At 38.1% G+C, this 22824-nt stretch overlaps 1 protein-coding gene and 1 pseudogene across 1 annotated transcript in view; both read right to left on the bottom strand.

Moving 5' to 3' along the window:
- The window catches only part of L3MBTL4 (L3MBTL histone methyl-lysine binding protein 4), a 503654-nt gene that overhangs the window by 303136 nt on the left and 177694 nt on the right, over window positions 1-22824 (bottom strand). The window contains 3 exon segments of the mRNA XM_057504056.1: window positions 2107-2217; window positions 12899-12941; window positions 21064-21085. Coding sequence (XP_057360039.1) covers window positions 2107-2217; window positions 12899-12941; window positions 21064-21085 — 176 coding nt within the window.
- Window positions 1713-11198, bottom strand: LOC118922692 (histone-lysine N-methyltransferase SETD2-like; annotated as a pseudogene).

Here is a 22824-nt window from a genome sequence, read left to right as displayed (position 1 = left end):
AAAAATTATAGAATATGATCAGCACATTAATTAAGGAATACAGGAATATACTGAATGAAGAGGAGATCAATTGCTTTCTCATCTGAAAAAAAGATGACCCTATTCACTATCTTCAACTTCCTTAAACAAAAATTCAGAGAAAAAAACTGACACTCATTTTTGAAGACCAATTCCTTTTCTTCCTTGATGAATGGAATTTTTAAGCCATACTTCTGAATCTTGTTTCTGTTCAGAAAATTGCCAGCCCACAGACAACTTTTCCCCTCTACGTCATGGAGCGGGACAAGCATTTATCCAACTGCAGGACTGACTAGGGGAGGGTGCAGAATGGATGGTCCATCCCAGGAATGGGTTGCAAGAAGTCCGAGGGTATTCATGGGACCAAAAGCACTCCACAAGCCCTAAGACATTTATGTTCATTCCAAGACTGACATACTGAATGGTATGTGGAAGCAATTCATTTCACATTTTATATAGCATCATTTTTCGAGTAGAGAGTGTTACTTGCATAAATATATCTTAACTTAGCCCTAAAATCCTAAAGGGATTTCCATTATGTCCACAACCACAAAGGTAACACTTACTTGTTTGCTCTAACCCTGCCAGAAGTACCAGATACTCTTCAACTATTTTTCCTCTAATAAAGGACATGGTAATTAACATGAAAGAAAGAAAAATGAGAATGTACATGAAATATTTCTTTGGAAGGATCAGCTAAATTCTTGGAGATTTAGAAAGATCAATGCTGAGATGGTAAATAGGAAATATACTAAATTCACTTTTGAAGCTGAAGTTTTTCAAATGATACTTTAAGGTAAGGTGCTAATCTAATGCAATCATATAATAAGATGGCAAATGTGTTCAACTGGGTACTAAAGTATGTATATTAGAAACACAAGAAAATAATATTACAAATATAAATAAGCTTTGATATACTATTAATGTTTAGCTTTTCCTATAATGCAATAGCTTTATAATGAAAGTTAAGAAGTCAGAGAAAAATCCTGGTCATTTTCAATGACAAAATATTACTGAATTTATGAATTAATTATGATACTCAAAGTCATTCTCTGAGTGCCATAAAAAGCCACAAATAAACAAAAATGTAAGAAATATGCTTAAAATTAAATTAAAAATAAAACACTGACAAGGTATATGGCAGAAAATACCTCCAACGTATTATTTCTGATTAGTGTTCAGTAGTTATTGTTTTTGTCATCAGAAGAATAAACAATATTGTGAATCTATGACTTGATAATTTATGACCAACTCAAATACTCATCTTTACATTTTACTAAAATATATGTCCTGATTATTCTCAATGAGATAGATGAATTAGATATTTTTTTCTCAAATTAGGCATATAGTAAATAAGATATCTTTTAAATTATATCAAACTATGTTTTCAACTTAAACACATCTTGCTTAATAGTGCCTATTAAAATCTGTTGACTTCAATCTTTTTATTATTATGAAAATAAAGTGTGCTTAGGTGCAAAATAATTTCTGAACTATCGTATGCTATGGAAGATTTTTTCAATCCCACATCTTTCAGCTTTCTTTATAAGAAAAAATGAAAACCTTGCATTTTAGGAAAATTACATTTTGAAGGTGTGTATATTTTTTAAAAAGCAGACATTACAATGAGGACTACATAGAAATCTGTTAGTCAAACCTTTACTTCAAAATCTAACCTTTTGTTTTTAGTTACAGTCACTGAGTGTTATTTCTATTTTCTCTTACTATGACAAATAAGAGTAGGAAACAAATACTTAATTGTTAATATTTAAGGTGTTCAATGACAACAATTTCCAGAAAAATCTGATAATACCAACAAAAAGAAGCTTTAAGAAATTATCAAGTCTTAACAGCAAATCCAAACAGGAATTTATTAGAATCCCTCTCAAAATTAGTCATGTCTAACCTATAGATTTCCCATTTCACATAGACATCCGTTAGAAAGCTCTCTACCCAAAGACATGTGACTAGAAATGAAGTCAAAGTTTTTATTCTTCTACTGTGCCAAACATCAGCCTCTGTAGCCAGTCTCGCAGGAAGCATCTGTGAAAATGCCAGCATAACAATGTACTAATCTAAAACATGTACCTTTATTCTTTGGTCATCAGCATCTTTAATAGTAGCAACACGAATTAACCTGGGGTTTCATTTACCAACAACTTCAAGTTTCATATTCGGCAGAAAACCATGAGGCAACCTCTATAACATTACAAGTGCAGCAAGTCATGCAAAACTCAACAACTAAGACACGCTACTAAATTTTTTCTAAAATGTTACTCATCATACATTCAGATCTTTAATACACTGTAATTTAGTTGCAAGAGTTTATGCACATTACTTTATCCAGTTTCAAAAACCTGTGAGAGGAGAAACGAATTTTTGGTCAAGACAGGTAAGAAGACAGAGGCAGATTAAATCATAAATTCATTAATGATCACATCGAGGTTCCAAAAAGGATCTTATTATAGTTTATCTGTTGGTTTAGATGTCTTTTTCTTTTCTTTTGAAATTAACCTTACAAATTAAGAAATTGTTGAATATTCTCACTGCCCAGTTATGGAGTATATGACCCAGAAGGCAAAATTATTTAATAAATGATTAGAAATGATAAACATGATCCTTTACAAATATAAGTTTTAAAATAGATTTTAAAAACTGCATAACTTTGCTATTAAACCATTATTTTTCTTTAATTGATTTTATTTTTTACATAAAATGTTCGGTGAAAATTGAATAAACTAAAGTGATTTTAAGCAGTAAATGAGTATTATCAACATAGCACAAGGCTGGCTGAAACCACAAGGCAGCCTGCTTTGGAACATTTACATGATAACAAATTAAACCTTGCAGGAAAACTTCAACTGTCTTTACAAAGTTTTCCTGAGATCCGAGCACGGAGAAGCTAAAAGCAAAAAAAAACCCCCACAAAAACCAGGAAAAAACAAATTATTTTCAATATATTCACAATTAATATACATTAAAATATAATACAGATCATCAGGGTAAGAGGTCATGGGGAGGGATGCGCATGGATCTGTGTGCTGACAGCACTGCCAAGGAGACCCAGGTTTGAGAGTGGGGTCAGGCCTGGCACAGGTCTTAGAGAAAAGGGTCTTCCATAAGCCCTCGCCTCTGCTGGCCTCTAACAACGATACCTCAACAACTCGCGACCAGGGATCACTTGTAGATGGAGCTTATTTTTGTGGCTTTCAGTTGAAATCTGCAGGTTTGAATTCCCCAGGGTGATGTGTCATCAGCAGCACAGCCCTCACCGTGGGGTGGGGCAGAGAGGACCCACAGGACTTCTCCCCAGAGTCTCTCCCCCTTGTTCACCCATCCTCCTACCCTGGCCCTGTAAGTCACTCTAAGTCAGTGGCCTCTTAGGGTTTGTAAACAGCCCCAAACTTCTGCATATACTTCTTAATGTACTCCTTGGTTTTGAGTTTCACATCCTCATTGCACTCTAGGTCCTCTGGGTTCCTACAGTACTTCAGCTCCTTATTCATAATGCCGGGAGTCAGCTTTCGAGTGAGGTGTCTGAAGTCTTCAGTTGTGGTAATTCCTCCTACTTTGCACTCAGGTTTCCAATAAGGGTTCAGGCACTGGACGATGAACTGGGACATCTCTTTTCTGAATACTTCTTTGCTTTTCTTGGCCAGCTCACTGGAAGTGTCTGCTTCTGCTGTCTTAGGCTTTTTTGAGGTCCTCATAGGGTTTTCATCATATGTTGGGGTTCCCAGGTGCACCTCAGCTTCACGCTCAAGGCTGGCGTCATCTCGTGGGCTTTCCCAAGTAGGAGGATCCCAGTGAGTCTGGCTTGTGATCACAGGATAGTAATAAATCTCTTCTGCATCTCAGGCTGTCTTCCAGTTGGGAGGTAAGACAATGGTGTTTGGTTTGGGAGGAGGTGGGGGATCCAGAAGATAATTTGTCACAACCATCTCAGGTGGCTGTAAGGGCTCAGGATGCCCCAGTGCATCTATCGTAGTCACAGCCACCGTTGGCTGTACCATTACTCCTTGTGGGTGAGCTGTGAAAATCTGTTGTCCCTGGATGTATTGAAGACTTGGCTAGGCATAACTCTGTACAATTGGTGGAGTTGTCTGTGAATAGGGTGATGTCACACCACAGACAGTTGGACAGGTCTGTCCTTGATAATATATGGTTGCTTGAGACTGTGCAGGAGAGTACTGCTGTTGTACACTGACAGACTGTTGGTTTGAATCCCAAACACTGTAACTGTATCCCTGGACTGAGCCTGGGACTGGCACTGGCAAGACGGCAATGCTGGAGTCTTGGTGTACCACACCATCACTCTGGGCCACATACTGTGAACTGGAAACTTCCATGGGGGCTGTCACATGTAGCACCACTGGCACAGCTGGAGAGGCAGCAAGGGATTCTGAAGAATGTCCTACTAAGGGCTGAGAATGATCATAAGGAGCAGGAGAACACACGGGGTCCATGCTAGGTGTGGGGAGGAGCACCTTTCCAGCATTAGGGATGCTGGGATCCACATAGGCCTGCATGGGATAACCTGGTGGGTAGCCAGCAAAGGGATGATGAGGGGCATTGTAGCCAAGAGAGTCATAGGGCAATGGACACGTCATTCCTAGGTTCTGCATCTGCTGCTGTTGTTTCTGAGCCTCCCGCTGAGCCACCTCTTGCTCAAACAATTTCCGACACTCATCCGTAGAAAGTTTATTGCAGTCTTTAATTCGTACTTTCTTTTTAGAAGTTAGTGTGTCATATGTGCCATCCAGCCATTTCTTTGCCCGCTCATAGGCAGAAGGTGGTGAGAGGAAGCTCCTTCATTTCCTTTTCTCTTTATTTTGAGTTTGCTTCTCTGGATCTCTCGCTCTTGACCTGTTAGCAGTCTTTGGGGCAGCTGTTTGATCTCTGAATCCAACAGCATCCCTTCCTCTTTCAGTTACAGTATTCTCCTTTACAGTTCGACTTTTCTTTGGAATTTGATATACCTCCTGTAGGTCTTTAAAACTGTCTAGGAGCTTGGTGGCCAAATCACTTATATCTACTCTTTTATCTGGCTGTTCCTGGCTCCTCTCACTTTCCACACCAGGTACACCCTCCTCTTTATCTTGGGATGGTGTTTCCTCAGCAATAGGTTCTTCTAGTTTTGTGCCATTGCTCTCTTTTTTTTTTTGAGGGCATCTCTCATATTTATTGATCAAATGGTTGTTAACAAAAATAAAATTCTGTATAGGGCAGTCAATGCTCAATGCACAATCATTAATCCACCCCAAGCCTAATTTTCATCAGTTTCCAATCTTCTGAAGCATAACGAACAAGTTCTTACATGGAGAACAAATTCTTACATAGTGAATAAGTTACATGGTGAACATTACAAGGGCAGTCATCACAGAAACTTTCGGTTTTGCTCATGCATTATGAACTATAAACAGTCAGTTCAAATATGAATACTCATTTGATTTTTGTACTTGATTTATATGTGGATACCACATTTCTCTCTATATTGTTATTATTTTTAATAAAATGCTGAAGTGGTAGGTAGATACAAGATAAAGGTAGAAAACATAGTTTAGTGTTGTAAGAGAGCAAATGTAGATGATCAGGTGTGTGCCTGTAGACTATGTGTTAATCCAAGCTAGACAAGGGCAATAAAACATCCACGAATGCAGAAGATTTCTCTTAGAACAGGGGGGGTAAGGTTCTAAGCCTCACCTCTGTTGATCCCCAATTTCTCACCTGATGGCACCCCTGCGACTGTGCCTGTCTTAGGTTGTTCCTCCCTTGAGGAATCTTACCCGTCTCTGGCTAACCAGTCATCTCCCGGGGCCAAACAGGGAAATGTAAAGTTGGTAAGTGAGAGAGAAGCCTTATTGTTTGAAAAGGTTAGCTTTTTACATCTTTGCATATTTATGCCCTGTGTGTGCCATTGCTCTCTTTAGGCTCTATTTCAGTGTCAGCCTCTGGTTCAGATGTGGATAGCTTACTGGCCTCCACAGTGATTTCACTGTCAACTTTAGATTCAGGCAGTTGCTGTGTAAGTAACAGTTGTGACTGTAACTCTTCCTTTTCTTCCATGGGGATGTTTCCTAACTGTTCAAGGTCCTCTTTGCCATCATTGCTTTCTAGCTCACTGGTAGCATCAGAGATTGCACTGTCCATGCTATTTTCACTAACAATTTTAAGTCTACAAAACATGAGCTTCTTGGGGGTGTCTGTGTCAGCTTCTGTGCTCAGCTTGGTGGAAGGATCGGGTGTGTTGAGTGCTGTATGAGCACGTGATGAATTCTCACTAGAATACCCACTTCCTTCACTCAACTGAGGGATGGCAGTCTTGGTCTGAGACCAACGTTGAATAATTGGACGTACTTTGCTTTCCTCCAACATATATTTTGTAGGAATGGGTAAGTGTTCCAAAGTCTTTATAATCTCTTCTTGAAGCTTCTGGTTGCTTTCCTGGCCATCGCCTAGTTCTGCCATCCAGATCCACAACAAAGACAGCTCATAACGTTCCAGAAAAGACTTCAGGCAAGACTGTGAGTGTGTGTTCTGTATGAGCTTGAGACAGGTAAGTTTCTGCTCCAACGTTTCAATTCTAACCATTAGCAGGGATAAGCTGAGCACCTGGTTTTTATCAGACAGGCCTTCCCCATTGTCCATCAGAGCTTCCAGCTCTGCATCCCCTGAATCCTTCTTACGAGATCGTTCCTTCTTACGAGATCGTTCCTTCTTCATTTTTCCTCTTGCTGCTCTCATACCGACTCTGTTCTCTCCTCCCAGGTAACCCCGGCAATTAGCTGACCCACAGAAACATTTCTGAGCTTCTTTTCCATATATTTGTTATTGATAGTCAAATGTTAACTCTGAGCCTGAGGGAACCAGTTTGGTGTTAAAAAACCCAACCCTCAGTTGTCCATTCACAATCCATTTCTGAGTCTCACAGTTCGGTTCACAGCTGTGGTTCATGAACCGAGAGCAATTTCCTTTCTGAGTGGCATCTATTATCTCATCATTCTTCAGGGCCATGAAATAGTAGTGGATATTTTTGTTTCATGCATACTCTTTTACCTGGGCTTTAAACTCTTTATGATCAAGCACATCACCACAATATTCCAGGACAAAGGTGTTCGAAGGGAGGTCTTTGGTAGCTCTCAAGCCCCAGCCTTTCTCTTCTGTGAGGACGACTTCCACTTCCGCATGCTGTTTTCTCTGGAACCGTCTATTGGAACAATAATCTCCATTTGGACACCGAGAAGAACATTCATCATGAGGAGGTGATTAAGACAATCTTACCCACACGCTATTTCACCTTGAGCTATTTCATCTTTAGAAAGAGGTGTACACTCACACTGCATTTGCTTAATATCTCGATGAAATTTATTATTCTTTCTTTTGGTTAAATAAACATTTTCTTCAATCAGATCAAAGTAACAAGGCATCTTCCTGTGTTTGGCACATTCCTTCCACCGCTGTGGGTCCCTGAAGTCCTCCATGACACAGGAAGGCCCAACCAGTGTTGTGCCTGGGGTTACTGCTGTCTCTCCCTGCTCTAACTCCACTGTTTCTTTCTTTCTGTCCTGAAGCTCACCATCAATTTCAGAATCACTCTCCAATTCCTGCCTCCTTTTTTTAAGAGGCCCTCTATCTTTCATATCAGTTTTTTCTAAGTTTCTTGAAAGATCTTTCTTTTCATTTACAGCTAAAGAGTCCTTAATGGAATTGCTGCTTATTTCAGGTGCTTGCATCGACCCCTTATCCTTCTGAAAGGATAGGAAAAATTTACTGGGCTGGCCTGAAAAGTGAGCTCCTCGGCGATCCCAATTCTCTTCCTCTTCACAATCATCTGTTAAGGAATCAGGTACTTGTCCCTAAATTTGATCATATGCAACCACAGTTCCAGGTGGTCTACCTGCTGATTTTGGATCCCAGTAGCCATTGCCTTGCCAATAATTACGAGTCCCACCATATTGGTCTGTACTTGGCTCATACTTTTGCCCACCATAGGCTCCATAACTGCTGTCAGGATTTTATGTGGTAGTACGCTTTTCTTGTTGAGAGAAGTCCCACCCCAGGTTACTGAACTTTTCCAATGAATGGAAGCCATCTACACAGGAGATTTCACAAGACGAAGAAAAACTCAACTCTGTTTTTCCCTGTCTACACTCTGGCCTATAAGGGAACATGGTCTGATGCCGAGATTTGTTTGGGACATCTTCAGAATCATCTGAAGAATGAACTGGCAGCTCTCCTTGTTACCTAGAAACCGTGTTGGCTCCCATTGTTTCCTGAGAATTTGGATGACCTGGAAGGTCATAGTTCACATCTGCATAACTCTTTTATCAGGCACTCTGGAACTCCCTTCTTCTTGAGCCGCTTGCACACATTTTCCAGATAGCCCACTCTTATGCCTGCCTTCCCAGGAAGCAAATCCCCTTCCTGAATCAGGAAGGCCACTACCTACTTCTACTACTGTTTCTTTCTCTCCATGCTTTAAAAATGCTGTGCTTTTACTCTTCTAAATAGGATCCTGAACTGGAGATATGCTCTCTCCACACTTCAAGAGATTTAAACTGTCCAGTTTTACTCCTGGTGAAAGGCTCTGAAGGGATGAAGCAATACCTGAACTCCCTACAGGTTGATATAAATGACCAAAATGATTAATACAAGTTGAACTAGCACTACTGACACTCTGCTTATATTCTTCACACGTGAAGTTTGAGTGATCTGTCACATTCCTATTATCACATGTAACTGTTTTTGATTTCAAATGTACAGTCATAAAGCTATTTGCAGAAATCTTTGTAACTGAAGGCTCAATATTTTCAGCTTTGAAATGACACAAAGGAGAATTGTTGTCACTTGAAGTAAAGTATGTATCTGAATCTTTGGTTTCACAGCAAGAAACTCTCTTGTCAACTGATTCTTTATCAATTGTTTTTGAATAATCTACAGTCATAACTGGCAAAGACATGAGTTTATTTTGGTGTGATGACACCAGAGGTTCTGTTTCTCTAAATGGGCTTTCTGATTTATTATGCTGCATGCTAGTATCATCCAAGTCTTTTTCTTTACATCTATTAATATTCTGAAATCCATTTGATGAAAGCATGCATGCTTTCACCAAACAAGATACCGCAGATCCAGTCACACTATCATCAGAAGACATCAAAACAGTGTCAGTTTTAGAAGTGCAAAATGTTGCCAAATCAGATTCTGCCCCAGGTGATCCATTTATATTTAATTCTATGGGACAATAACTTCTTAATTGTTCATTCTTCATTTTAGATAAAGAGTCGAATTCCTTAATATTATCATGCCTATCATGTTCTACAAATTCAGACTTTAAAATAGGTGACTCATCTAACTTTTTTAAAGTAGGTGAATCATTTAATCGATTTAATGGAGATGCAGACCCAGTGTTTTCTCTTTCAGGAATTTTCCTTATTCTTAATTCACTACCTGTTGAACAAGGAGTCTGTAAGCTAAAAGAATGAGAGTGTTTGATTTCCTCATTTAATTCTGTACAACACAAAGAATTTTTAAATTTATCACATTTGGGTATTGGTTTTGAAGTGGCAGATTTGTAACAGGAAGCATATTCTCATGCTTGGAATATGATGAGCCCCGTCCGAATCCCAGTTCATTATGGGGAGAACAACATCTTTTCATTGCTTCACTTTCTGAACTCCTTTTGGATTCTCTGTCTAGTTTTGAAGAATTGTTGCGTTTTCTCCATCTCTAAGTAAGAGGACTCAGTTTTGTAGTCCCGATCAGATTCAGAATAGGATGGCGATGAGTTGAGGTGCGCCTCGAGTATGTCTTCTTATCCTCATCTTCTGAGTCAGAACTCTCCCATGCCCTGTTATCTGTATATGGCCGAGAATAGCGTGCCCTCTCTCGATAAGGGGAACTCCTATGGTAACGGTGTTCAGAGTCATAATAATGGAATAGTTCTGTCCAGAAATAGGATAAACTACTTCTAGAGCCTCTGTCAGAACTAGAACGAGATCTACTCCGCCTTCACTCTCTCTCTGATTTACATCGAGAAGATATATACTGAGTATCTCTTTCAAGTTTTGAGTAGCTAAAATATTTATCATCCCTATTTTAGATCGTGACGATTTTCCTAAATCCTCACTTTTTAATGGTGCTAAGCTCTTTTTTGAATCTCTTTCCTTTTCAAGGCTTGAAAATTTTAAATCATGTGATCTTTGACTTGAGGAAGTCCGTAGAGAATCTTCATCAGATTCTGAACCAAGAAAGGTGCCTTCAGATTGTGAGGACTTTTTCTTACAACCTGTTTTTTTAGAGCCCAAATTACTCCTACAACAATCTGGAATTTCTTCTTCCTTCCCAATCTGGGACTCTTCTATTTTGTGAGGAAATATTTGCTTGCTCATTCAACTTTTGAGTTATGTGTTCTTCTGAACTATTAGATACTGTGTCCTGTTTAGTGTAAACTTGGGAAGATTCTGATACAATTTTAACCAGTGGTTCTTTCAGGTTTCTAACTGCTACATCTCCTGGTGCTGTCATCAGAACCGTTACTGGAATGTATGGCAAGGCCACTGGCTCTGTTACTGCTGCTGGTGGTGAGGATGTTGTGGCTTGGGGAGGAGGAGGTAGTGGAGGTGGAGATGAGGGTGGCGAGTCTACAGTTGTTGATTCTGCTATGACTGCTGGTAATGGTATTATGCAAGAAGGTGAAGATGCCACTGTTGTGGTAGTAGTCAGCAATGCCTGAATGTTACATGAAGGAAATGCTTCTTAAAATGAATTTTGCCCAACTGTACTCTTGATTTTGGTGGGGAAGATTCTTCTGTAGTAGATAAGGTATCTCCAATGTCCATTTTAATTTTAGGAGTCAAGTCTACTTGAAGTACAGCTGTGGAGTTTGGAGGATCATTTTGCTTGTCATCGCCAAGTGCTGTCAGAAACCTGTTCTGCAAAGTTTTCTTGGTAAGACTGAAACTGAATGACACCTTCTGTCGTCCCTGTTCCTCCAAATTAACTTTTGTCTTGGTGCCTTCGGGCAAAAACTGACTAGAAGCAACACCTTTGAACACTGGTCCTTTGATGAAACCTGTTTTCTGCACATTTTCAATCTTTGCCTCATTTTCTTTCGGGGGTCGGGTGCTCGGGGTCGTAGAAGACCCCATCTTCGGAAGTGGCTGTGGCGGAAGCTGCTTCATCGGGAGTGGCTGGAGGTGGCAATGCTAGCCCACTCCCCGCAGCAGCGCGACACGAGGGACGGGAGAGGAGAGGAGCAGGCCGCTGGTCCCGTGGAGGCTGGGTGGCCTCCCAAACTATTTTAAATCACACCACAATGTTATGTAAAGCCATAACCTGTGCTTTTGTTATTTCATCTGCAACATGTTAAACTGCATTAATTTAGGATTTCTTCCAAGTCTCCAAGTGCTAGGAACCAAAGGTCTATAATGATGGACACTCAGGAAATATTAAAGAAGATGGAGTTGGAAAATACACACTGGGACTTACCAATCACTGAAAAATAACTATCAAAAAACAGAGTCAAAAGACAACTATGATAGTGTTTAAAGGTTGGCAGAAAGTTTCCCTTTCAAAGCTATTATACATAAAAGTGTTATATTGACTCTTGCAATCAAAGTGTACTGAATTCCTCAAATTTAGAAAAGGCAAATAAAACCCTTATATACGTGAATAATAAACAGTTAAATCTTTCTCCAGTATCTGGTTTGTTTCCAGCTTTTGTGGAAGTACATTTGCTTTCTAAAATGCACTACTGTATCTATAAAGGAGTTATACTAACTATAATTAGGTCTCTGATCATTGAAATCTTTCTATTCTCCCCAAGGTCACTGCCTTAATAATGAAGGCAATTATTTCAGATTGCAGATGCCAAAGACGTTTAGTTTGAGGTGAACCCATAATAACCCTATCACAGAGCCTGGAAGTTGCCCTTTTAACTATATCTTTTCAAGATTCCATTTTCTTGTAATTTTCTTCTTGGAAAAATAAAATGAGATTTGACAGAAAGAAAAAGAAAAAGAGAATACAAGCAGCTGATATTTTGCTTACTGAGTGTTTTGCAATTCTTAAAACCTTTTTTATCACTCCAAAACTTCTGGTGTTCTTAATTTGACTATACTTCTTCCTCTAAATCCAGCCTATTGTAATCAAGTTTTAATATATTGAAATAGCATTTAGTTTCAAATCTCTTTTCATCCATAGAAAACTCCTGATAAATGAAATTGTATGTAGAAGCCCACTGTATGAAATTCTGATTAAGGTAGTCAGGGAGCCTGGAATACACTGTTAGAGTTGACAGGGAACAGTTAGGAACCACACATTTAGAATATATATATATATATATATATATATATACACACTTTTTTTAATACAAAATAATTTATACTTGGTTCTTCAACCCTGAAATAAATATATATGCATAATTGGAATTTAAAAAGTGATATACTAACAAATGATAAAGGAATGTTTCCCTCAAAATGGATAGAACTATTACACACAGAGGCGACATACAATTCACTTATTTTATTCATTGTTGACATTCAAACAGTCCCTGAGACGGTGAAAGCTCTGACTGCACCAACAGAACTGGAAATGAAGGACTCTGTCATCAGAGGCTGACAAGGAGCCTTCAGGAGGCCAGGGGGCTGGTGGGGGCAGGAGGCCACTGTGTTCTTCAAAGAGGGAACTCACCACTGCATTTGTGTACAGGAACAACAGTAAATGAGTCCCCTCCTTTGCATTTTTACCTAAAAGCAAGGTAAACTGGTTATGAATAGAAAACTTGAATTTAAAAAGAAAAGAGTAGAATAATTTTAAATGGCCAAATGAAGTAAATATGGACAATATTTAAGGGTAAGAGTGTATACAAATACAAACTTACCATTTAAAAAAGTTCAGCAGGAACCGCCTAAGTTTGAGTAACCCTGCTCTAGGTTCCTCACGGAGGCACCCAACTGAAAGGTTCAGCAGTGACAGAAGAAGCCAGTGTGTGGTGGGCTAAGGAATGAATGTGCAGTGAATACGAGAGGAAGCAATTAGTGCTGCTCCATCCCCTTAAAGAAACCTGGCATGTTGCTAAGAGGGGAACTATCCTTTTCACCCTTTTTGTGATCACTAAGCAAAAATAAAAGACTGAATGTTTTCAATGGTTCTTAAGCAATAGCTTCTCTGTGCTACTCTCCAGAAATGAGCCACGCATGTGCAAGAAGGGGAAAACATGTACCATACATACATTCCCAATGAATGAACCCAAAGAAGAGAAGAATGTCTTACAGCCCAGGGAGGCTTAAAAAAGCCACCTACGCCCACTGTCTTCCTCCTGGCCCCAGCTAGGCTTGGGGTGAGGGGCAGAAGTCAGGTAACAGACAAAGGCACAGGGAACAGATGCATTCTCAGAGCTGTGTGAAGATGCCATGATAGAAGCTTTTCAGAAGTTTAAATTCCTACTTGAAACAAGAAGGAAATATATGACACTACCCCATGGAACAACAATAGTTTTTAACTTCTTCACTTGTCTTAAAAAAGCAACATATCACTGGCTTCCATTTATTGGTAAGCACTATACGTAGGACCCCCTTTGCATTAGGTCACTTACTCCTTGCAGGTATCTGCACAGTATCACTTTTTATACTCATTTTATAGGTAAGAGAGCTTGAGCAGCCTGCCCCATTACACAGTTAGAAAGTGGTAGAAATGGGATTGGAATGACTATGTCTGAGTCCATTACCCATGTACTAAACCACTGCATCCCCTGAGCATGTAACTCAGGGCATCCCCGGTCCAAGACAGCCCAACTGTGGGCCTTATGACCAAGTGTTTGAGCTGCCCTTGGAAGCCAACACATAGTGTCACAAGGGTGAGCAGGTGGGAACATAGAAAGCTGGATGGGAGGCTGGGCTGTATGTTTAAATGTGTTCATTCATGTCCCACTGCATTCCACACTATTTAGAGTTTAAAATGTCAGAGATGGATAGCACCTGAAGAAAAGGAGGTCCAAGCTGTGGCTACAGGCACAGATGTCCGAACCAAACAAGGGAAAAGTGTCAGATACTGGGATCAAGGAACTACACAGCAGGGCATAGGCCAGGCAGCCCCAGGATGTCTGTGTGGTGCTGGCAGTTGTCGGAGAGAAGAGGAAGATCTGGGGACAAATGTCTTGCATCAGTGTTAGAGGATAACTAGAGGTAAGCAGATGACAGCAAGAGGGGGTGAGGTGTGGTGGGCAGCAGAGCCTGAGACCTCAGGGAGGGCGGTGTTAGGAGGACCCCCTTGGGACACTGCAAAATGTGTTACCGCTTTGGGGGCTGAGGGAAGTGGAGGTCTAGGAGCGGCATGGAAAACCATGTATGATAAAGCTGGGGTAGACGCAGGTCAATCCTAGTGCTTTGAGTTGAAAGGATGTGAGTCAAGAAAAAGTTCTTAAAATGGATACGAATTCAGGGGTGGGAGCAGAAATGGAGGAACTCCAGTCAAACCAAGTTAATTGTAAATGCAAACCACCTAAATCCCATCATTCCAATGGCTTCCTGTTTCACTCAGGGAAAAAGCAAGTCCTTACAACAACCTACAAGCCCCTGAAGAGCACGACCCGTCACCATTCCAGCTCATCTCCCCGTCACTTCTGTCCTGCTCCAGCTGGAACAGAGTACACTTCCTCCTCCTCAAGTTCTCCCACTTGCTGTTTCTTTACAGGAAGCGTTTCTCATACCCTCCAGGCTCCCCAGCTCACCTCCTTTCAGCTGCAGTTCCAATGTTACCTGAGCTCTCTGTGTAATAGAGAATCCCCTCTTTGAATACATGTGCCCTTCCTAACCTCATTACCTGCCTTATTTGCTTCCATACCACTTATCACCTAATATATACAAATATAAATATGTTATAAAATATAAAATTATAAATATATATGTATAATTTATAAGTTATAAAATTATAAAGATAAATATACAATTTTACATACTGTTGTTTCTCTTGTTCTCTTGGAACATAAATGCTTTATGATAGGAATTTATTTACTTCACTGATGTTTTCTCTGAGCCTAGAATAATGCCTAGTATACAGTTGTTACTAATAAATATTTGGCAAATATTTGTTAACTGAATGAATGATATGTATTTCCTAGGAGTTTGGATTTAATGTTGTGGTGGGCAAGAATCACAGTGATAAGAGCTAAATAAATTGTTCTAGCCTCAAAATACTAAATGGAACTCCAGTACAAAGTTGTTCCCTGCTGGCGTTGGTGGTATTTAGAGGCTCCATTAGAAAGGAGGTCCTATAACAGCATTGGCTAGGGATTCAAATATCACTGTAGGGTGGATAATTCCAGTTGAAGGCCATGTGATTTATGGCATCTCTACATGGCAAATGTAATACTCCTCAACTCTTTGTTCCATATAAGAAAGGCCAGCTTAAGTATAAGATCGGTTACAGACTCATCTGATTACAAAATCTTCACTTATTTTTTCTCCAGGAACAATGACCTAAATACAAATATAATTTTGACACTGAAATATATTTTCTAAAGAATTGGGATCATGAATTAATAGCAGAAGTCCTCAAGTTTCTGCCTCTGGTCTGGGTAACCAGTCCCATGGAATCTAGAGAAGCATGGCAACCATAATTACATCAGTGGCCAGTGCAGGAACCAAAAATCATAGGTGTCCTAGGACAAGCAATTTTTAAGTAATGGACAATAGTCCTGTTTAATAACCAGCAATAAAAAGGTATCTGCAAGAATCTTAGGAGAAGTTTCAATCATAACTGACAGAATATTGATCATAAATACTTATGTTAAGTAGACTTAAGAGGACACTTCATCTAACCCTTCATATTACTGAAGAGGAAGGTGAGACGTGGTATTTAAGTGACTTGTCCCAGGCAAGGCAACTGATAATGAAGTCAAAGCTAGAGCCCAGGTCTCTTGCCCTGCAGTTTACAGGAACCAAGACTTCTCAAGAGCTGCTTTCAGGTTTGGTGAGTGCTCTACAGGCTGCTGGCTACTAAGACCAAGAAAAGGCATCAATAGAGGAATGAAGGCCATTTGAGTACGACCATGGAAACCCAGACTGGGTTTGGCCATCATTTGAAGACTGTATTTTCTAAGAAAGCCCCTCAGATACTACTCATTTGTTTGTTTCAGGTAGCTCTCATGCAGAGCAGTTACTCATTCGAATGTCCAGGCTTCCCAATGGTATAGTCTGAGCCTAATTCAGGTTCACCCAATTTTGTTTTCAAAAAACATGTTGAAACTGGCCTCACATTTATGGTACCTTAGATACCAGAAGTCCTGGCATCACAATTAAAGTTAAAATACCCTTTCTGAAAAAAAGAATACAAGTTAGAATCCATAATATTTATAACAAGATGTTAGATTTGTTCCTTGGTCATCAATCAGATCATTAAGTACATGGAGAACTCTTTGATCTATAGTATCGACAATAAGTACCTCAAGCATTTGTCAAAAAACTCATTTTGTGATTGTTTTACTCAAAGTATGGCTGAGATGAAGTATATTCAGAATAGATTAAGAGAACAGAGTTTCTTCTATGTCTAGTTAAATCACCAAAAAACACCTAATATGTGCTTCATTGGCTGAGCTCTTAGTAGAATCATCTTCAAAAATGCCATGGCTTCCACAGTTCCTAATGCAACCTAAAGCTTGGTGTCAAAATTACTTCTGTTTTTCTCTCTGTTAATGTCTCTCTCTGTGTCTCAAAAGCTTGCATTATAGAAAGACACACTGGTTATTTTGATTCTATTGTGCTTCCAATTTCACTAATTACATAATATTCCACCAAGTAATATTCTAGGACTAACTTAATGATCCTCATATGCCTTTATTGTTCCTTGTTAATACTCAGCTCCCACCTGTGCCTCATACTTAGTAGGCACTTAATTAACACTTGTTCAATTAATTCATTAATAATTTATATTTATCTCTAAAGTCTTACCTTCCTTATGCCAATAGAAACTGTCTATAGGAAACAGCACAGTGCCATTTAAAATATAGTAATTCTTTGTGTGTCTAAAAAGTGTTAATGGTTTACGTGATGATTAAAGGTTTATTTATACTGTAAATTTTGTTAATATAATTTAAGCTTTGCAAGAAAACTATGAAGTGAAGTTAAGTAGTTATTTGATCCTAAAACAATATAACTTGCTAAAATATTTCTCTGCTCCTCAAACACCTAGAATATTTCCTAAGTATATCCAGTGAACTGATGATTCTAGAGAATCTAGAGAAACCAACTGCAGATATTCTGACAAAATACATTACCTCCTAAAGTATCTATTATTACAGCCTTATTTCTGAAAAATAAGCTTGCGTTTAGCATTCATTCAATCTTGAATGACTGACTTTTAATTCAAAGATGTAGAAATCAGCTCATACACTTAGCTCTGATTCCTTCTAAAGGCCACCAAAATATCAATAAAGGCATTTTTTAAATGTATGCTTATCAATATAGAAAATGTTGAATAAATTTTAATACATGTCATATAATATGTTGCCTTCATAAAGAATTAGAACTATACCAGGTGAGTTGGAAGAGATTTGCCATGAGACACAGTGGAGCAAGATAAAAAGAACATGGGAAAATATGCACATAATATAATCTCATTTTTATAGCACAAACAATGATTTAAAAAGTAAATGGGTTCAGGAACATAAGGCTGCATGAGTGTGTATGTGTAAATGTATATGTAATTATATGGAAATTAACAAAATGTGGAGAGCATAGAAAGGCTAATGGTTTAAATATTTCCTTTTACCCTTTGGGAAAAGAGGCGAACTACATTTCCTGGGATCCTATCCTCTTAGATGCAGTTATTTAACTGTATTGTGACTAATGCATGTGAGTAGAAATGCTGTGAAAGGCCACTTCTGAGTCTGGCCCCTAAAGCCCTCTCATGCAACCATCAGTTCCTGTCCCATTCTCAGGCTCAGCTGAAAGATTCCCAAGAACCCAGAGGAATAATTTCATGGAGCAGAACTAACCCTTAATCAACTATGACTGTACCATGATAAGAGCAAGAAGTCAATTCTTAATGTATTAAGGCACTAAATTTTAGAGTGGTTTGGTATGCTGTTTAGCTGATGGTAATTAATACGGAGGGACTAGCAATAGTTGCTATTTCCTTGGAGGAAGATACTAACTTCAGTGGAAGTAGAAACAGAAGGTAAAAAAACAGTATAAATAAAAGTTTATAAAAAAAACAGAACTAAACTAATATGAGGACATAAACCAACAATGTAAACTGGTAAAAACCCAAAAGCAGATGAGAAATGTCAACAAAATTTCTGGAAGTGTGAAAAGGAAATAAATCAATGAAATCTGATTTAAGGTAAAACATAAATCTGTTAAAGGAAAAACACCAGTAAAGGAGAAACACCAGCAAGTTAATTTATGTCACAGAATTCTGGAAAACTTCAGGAATTTCAGAAACCAGAAACTTCTGAGGTAGTGTGGGACTCCCAACAGATTATTGTTTCAAAGGCCTCATAGAAACTGTTAGACCTGCTGGGTCATCTACTTTGCCCCACCTAACTAGGCACCTGCCTGTCCCACAGTAACACAAAATGCTAGAAGTTTTAGTCTCTGGAAAGGTTGAAATTCAGAAGGTATAGCTTTTAGGACCTTAAGTAACGATGAAGCTTACTCACAGAACAATGATCTCCCCACCTGCTCCCAGTACCTGGATCTCAAAGAGCTGGCAGCCTTTTCCCCTGGCTATCCACACCCTTTAAACAACACACATACACAAACATGCACACCAGGCAAAAGAAAGGCAAGGCCTTACTTTGGAAATTGGACCAAGAGTCCTGGTTGTATTTTCATTTGGGGGTATCCAAACAAAACATCTTGTTTGTTAACAACTAAGTACCGTACAGGGATGCTCACAATTTCACAAGCCTCATCACGGCACCCAGATTTTACCATACTTCTCAGAATTTTTAAAATTAAAGGACAACTAAGGTACAACAGAAATTCAAAGACCCCAATAAATAGTTAATAAAATGAAAAAAACATGAGAAATAACCAGAAAAAGGAGATTTAGGAAAACAAAGACAGTACAGGGAGAATACCTAAGCCATAAAAGTTTAAAAAGTAAATGAACCTCTAATGAATATCCATGGAGATATTAAGAGAAAACTCATGAAGTAAGAATGCCGTTGGAAAGTAAGAAGGAGGGTTCCATTTGTGTGTATGATGGAAAAAGCCACAGAAGACTGTTAATCATTTCCTAAGAATGAGGAAAAGCCAGATATCTGAAAAAATCATAATTTTTTGATCCCATCAGACAGCTAAAGATCCAAAGAAACAAAGTAAATGGAAATTCAAAGAGTGGACAAATTCTTCTAAGGAGAGTTCTAGGTCACTCATCCTCTAGGGACCTGTGGCAGAGCACTGCAGGAATAGTTAATTCCATCCAAATGAGTATAATGAAATCAGCTAAAATTCTCATAAATTCCTAAAGGCCAAGAGGGGTCAGCCTATCAGTGTGGAACAGCTGTCCCTAGACAGAAGGGAACTTCATACTGACTCTGAAGTTCTTTTTAGTGGGCCTCTCCAAGTGCTCATGGAAAAGGTGAGGGGAAGTCTTTAAAGAAGTCTGGAAAAGTCCCCTGTCCAGAGCACTAATGATAAAAATTAGAAAGTAGCCAAAGGGAAAGTTAAATGACATTCAGGGGAACAATGATAAGAGTGACAATAGATGTCTGAACAAAAATCATGATAGCCAGAGGACAATCAAGTGACATTTTTAAAGCAATGAAGGGGATAAAAAGTCAATCTATAATTCTATGTCCATAACAAACATGTTTAAAAATGGAGGCAAAATAAAGGCTTTTTCAGGCAAAAACTATCTGAGATAATGCATTTCCAACAAACTTGTGCTATAAGAAATTCTAAAGTAAGTTATTCAGGGAGAGGGGACATGAAAGAAATGAAACAGGATATGATGCAGATGATACCACAGAAACATAAAGGATCATAAGAGGCTACGATAAAATATGCCAAAAAGTGAGTAACCTAGAAAAATGGATAAATTCCTAGAAACATCCAACCTTCTTACACTGATTCATGAAGAAACAAAAAGTCTGAACAGACCAACAAGGAATAAGGATATTGGGAAAGTAATCAAATCTCCTAGCATTCAAAAGTCAAGGACCAGATTGCTTTAGTTATAAATTCTTATAAACATTTAAGGAAGAATACCAATTCTTCTTAAAAGTTTCCATTAATTGAAGAGAAGGGAACACTTCCAATCTCATTTTATAAGGCTAGCATTGCCCTGATACCAAAATCAGAAAAGAATGCCACATAAAAAGAGAATTACAGGTCAATACCTCTGACGAATAGAGACACAGACACCTTTAGGAAAATATTAGCAAACCTAATTCAACAACACATTAAATGGACTCATACAGAACAATCAAGTGGGATTTATTCCAGGGATGAAAGGATGGTTCAGCATCCAGAAATCAGTCAATGTGATTTGTTAATGCACAACATTAACAAAGTGAAGGATGAAAATCATGCGAGAAAACATCTGACAGTATTAAACATGAATTTATGATAAAAACTCTCAACAAAGTGGGTATAAAAGGAATACAAGTCAACATAATAAAGGCTATGTATGAAAAACCTAACAGCCAACATCACACTCAAGAATGAAAAACTGAAAGATTTTACTCTAAATCAGGATACCTACTCTTACAACTTTTAACCAGCCTCTATGGTATAAGAGGTCTGAGCAATTAGGGAAAAAAATAAAAACTATCTGAACTAGAAAGGAAGAGGTAAACTGCAGCTATTTACAGATGATACAATATTATATATAGAAAATACAAAAGAGTATACCAAAAACTGTTAAAACTAATAAACAAATTCAGTAAAATTGTAGCACACAAAATGTGCTGTTTCTGTACACTAATAACAAACTGTAATAAAGAGAAATTAAGAAAACCATCCTATTTATAATTGCAACAGGAGGAATAAAATACCTAGGAATATATTGAACCAAGGAGTAAAGACCTATGATGATAACTGTAAGATATTAATAAAAGAAACTGAAGAAGACACAAATAAATGGGAGGATATTCTGTGCTCATGGATTGGAAGAATTAATATTGTTAAAATGTCTATTCTACTCAAAGCAAATTACAGATTCAAAGCACTCCCTTTAAAAATTCCAATAATATTTTCTTTCACAGAAATAGAATGAATAATCCTAAGACTTGTGTGGAACCACAAAGACCCTGAATAGCCAAAGTGATCTTGAGAAAGAACAAAGCTAAGGCATTATAAAAACTCTCAACAAAATGGGTGTAGAGGGTATGTACCTCAAAATAATATAGGCCATATATGACAAATGTACAACTAACATACTCAATGGTAAAAAGCTGAAATATCAGGAACAAGACAAGGATGTCCACTCTCTCCATATTCAACGTACTACTGGACATCCTAGCCATGGAAATCAGATAAGAAAAAGAGATAGAAAGCACCCAAATTAGTAAAGAAGAAGTAAAACTGTCACTATTTGCACATGACATTATATTACACATAGAATCCCTATAGATATCACCAAAAAACTATTAGATCTAATAACCAGATTCAACAAAGTTGTAGGAAACAAAATTAATACCCAGAAATCTGTATTTCTGTATGAGTAGGTATCCTGATTTAGAGTAAAAGCTTTCAGTTTTTCATTCTTGATTGTGATGCTGGCTGTTAGTTTTTTCATACATAACCTTTACAATGTTGATTTATACTCCTTTTATACCCACTTTGTTGAGAGCTTTTATAATAAATGGATGTTTTATACTGTAAAAAGAGAAATGAGGAATACAATTCCATTTACAATTGCATCAAAAAGACTAAAAATTCCTAGGAATAAACATAAGGAGGTGAAAGACTTGTGCTCCAAAAACTGTAAAATACTCATGAGAGACATTAAAGAAAAACAAATAGGTAGAAATCTATCCCACGTTCATGGATAGGAATAATTGATATTGTAAAAATAGTCATCTTGCCCAAAGCAATTTACAGATTCAATGCAATCCCTATCAAAATAGCAACTGCATTTTTCAATAAACTGAGCAAGTAATCCTAAAATTCATACGCAACCACAAAAGACCCTGAATAGCCAATGTAAACCTGAGAAGGAGGAACTAAGTTGGGGGTATTATACCCCCTGACTTCATGCAATACTACAAAACTACAGTAATCAAAATAGTATGAGACTGGCATAAGAACAGACCCATAGGTCAATGGAACAAAATAGAGAGCCCAGATATAAACTGAAGCATATATGGTCAATTAATATGTGATGAGGGAGCCATGAATATACAATGGGGAAAAGACAGTCTCTTTAATAATTGGTATTGAGAAGACAGCTACATGCAAGAAATGAAACTGGAGTACTGTCTAATTCCATGCACAAAAATAAATTCAAAATGGATGAAAGACCTAAATGTAAGACAAGAAAGCATAAAACTCTTAGAAGAAAACATAGGTAAAAATCTCTTAAACATAAGCAGGAGCAATATTTTCCTGGGCACATCTCCTTAGGCAAGAGAAGAAAAATAAAAAATGAACAAGTGGGACTACATCAAACTAAATAGTTATGACAGCAAAGGGCACCATTAGCAGAACAAAGAGGCTAATTATAGTTTGGGAGAACATATTCATAAATGATTTCTCTGATAAGGGCTTAATATCCAAAATATATAAAGAACTCATACATCTCAACACCAAAAAACAAGTAACCTGATTAAAATATGCGTGAAGTATCTAAACAGACATT

This window comes from Manis pentadactyla, chromosome 6 (assembly GCF_030020395.1).
Source record: "Manis pentadactyla isolate mManPen7 chromosome 6, mManPen7.hap1, whole genome shotgun sequence".
Lineage (NCBI taxonomy): Eukaryota > Metazoa > Chordata > Mammalia > Pholidota > Manidae > Manis > Manis pentadactyla.
The sequence above is the reverse complement of the archived record's forward strand: the minus strand, read 5'-3'. Positions and strand labels throughout refer to the sequence as shown.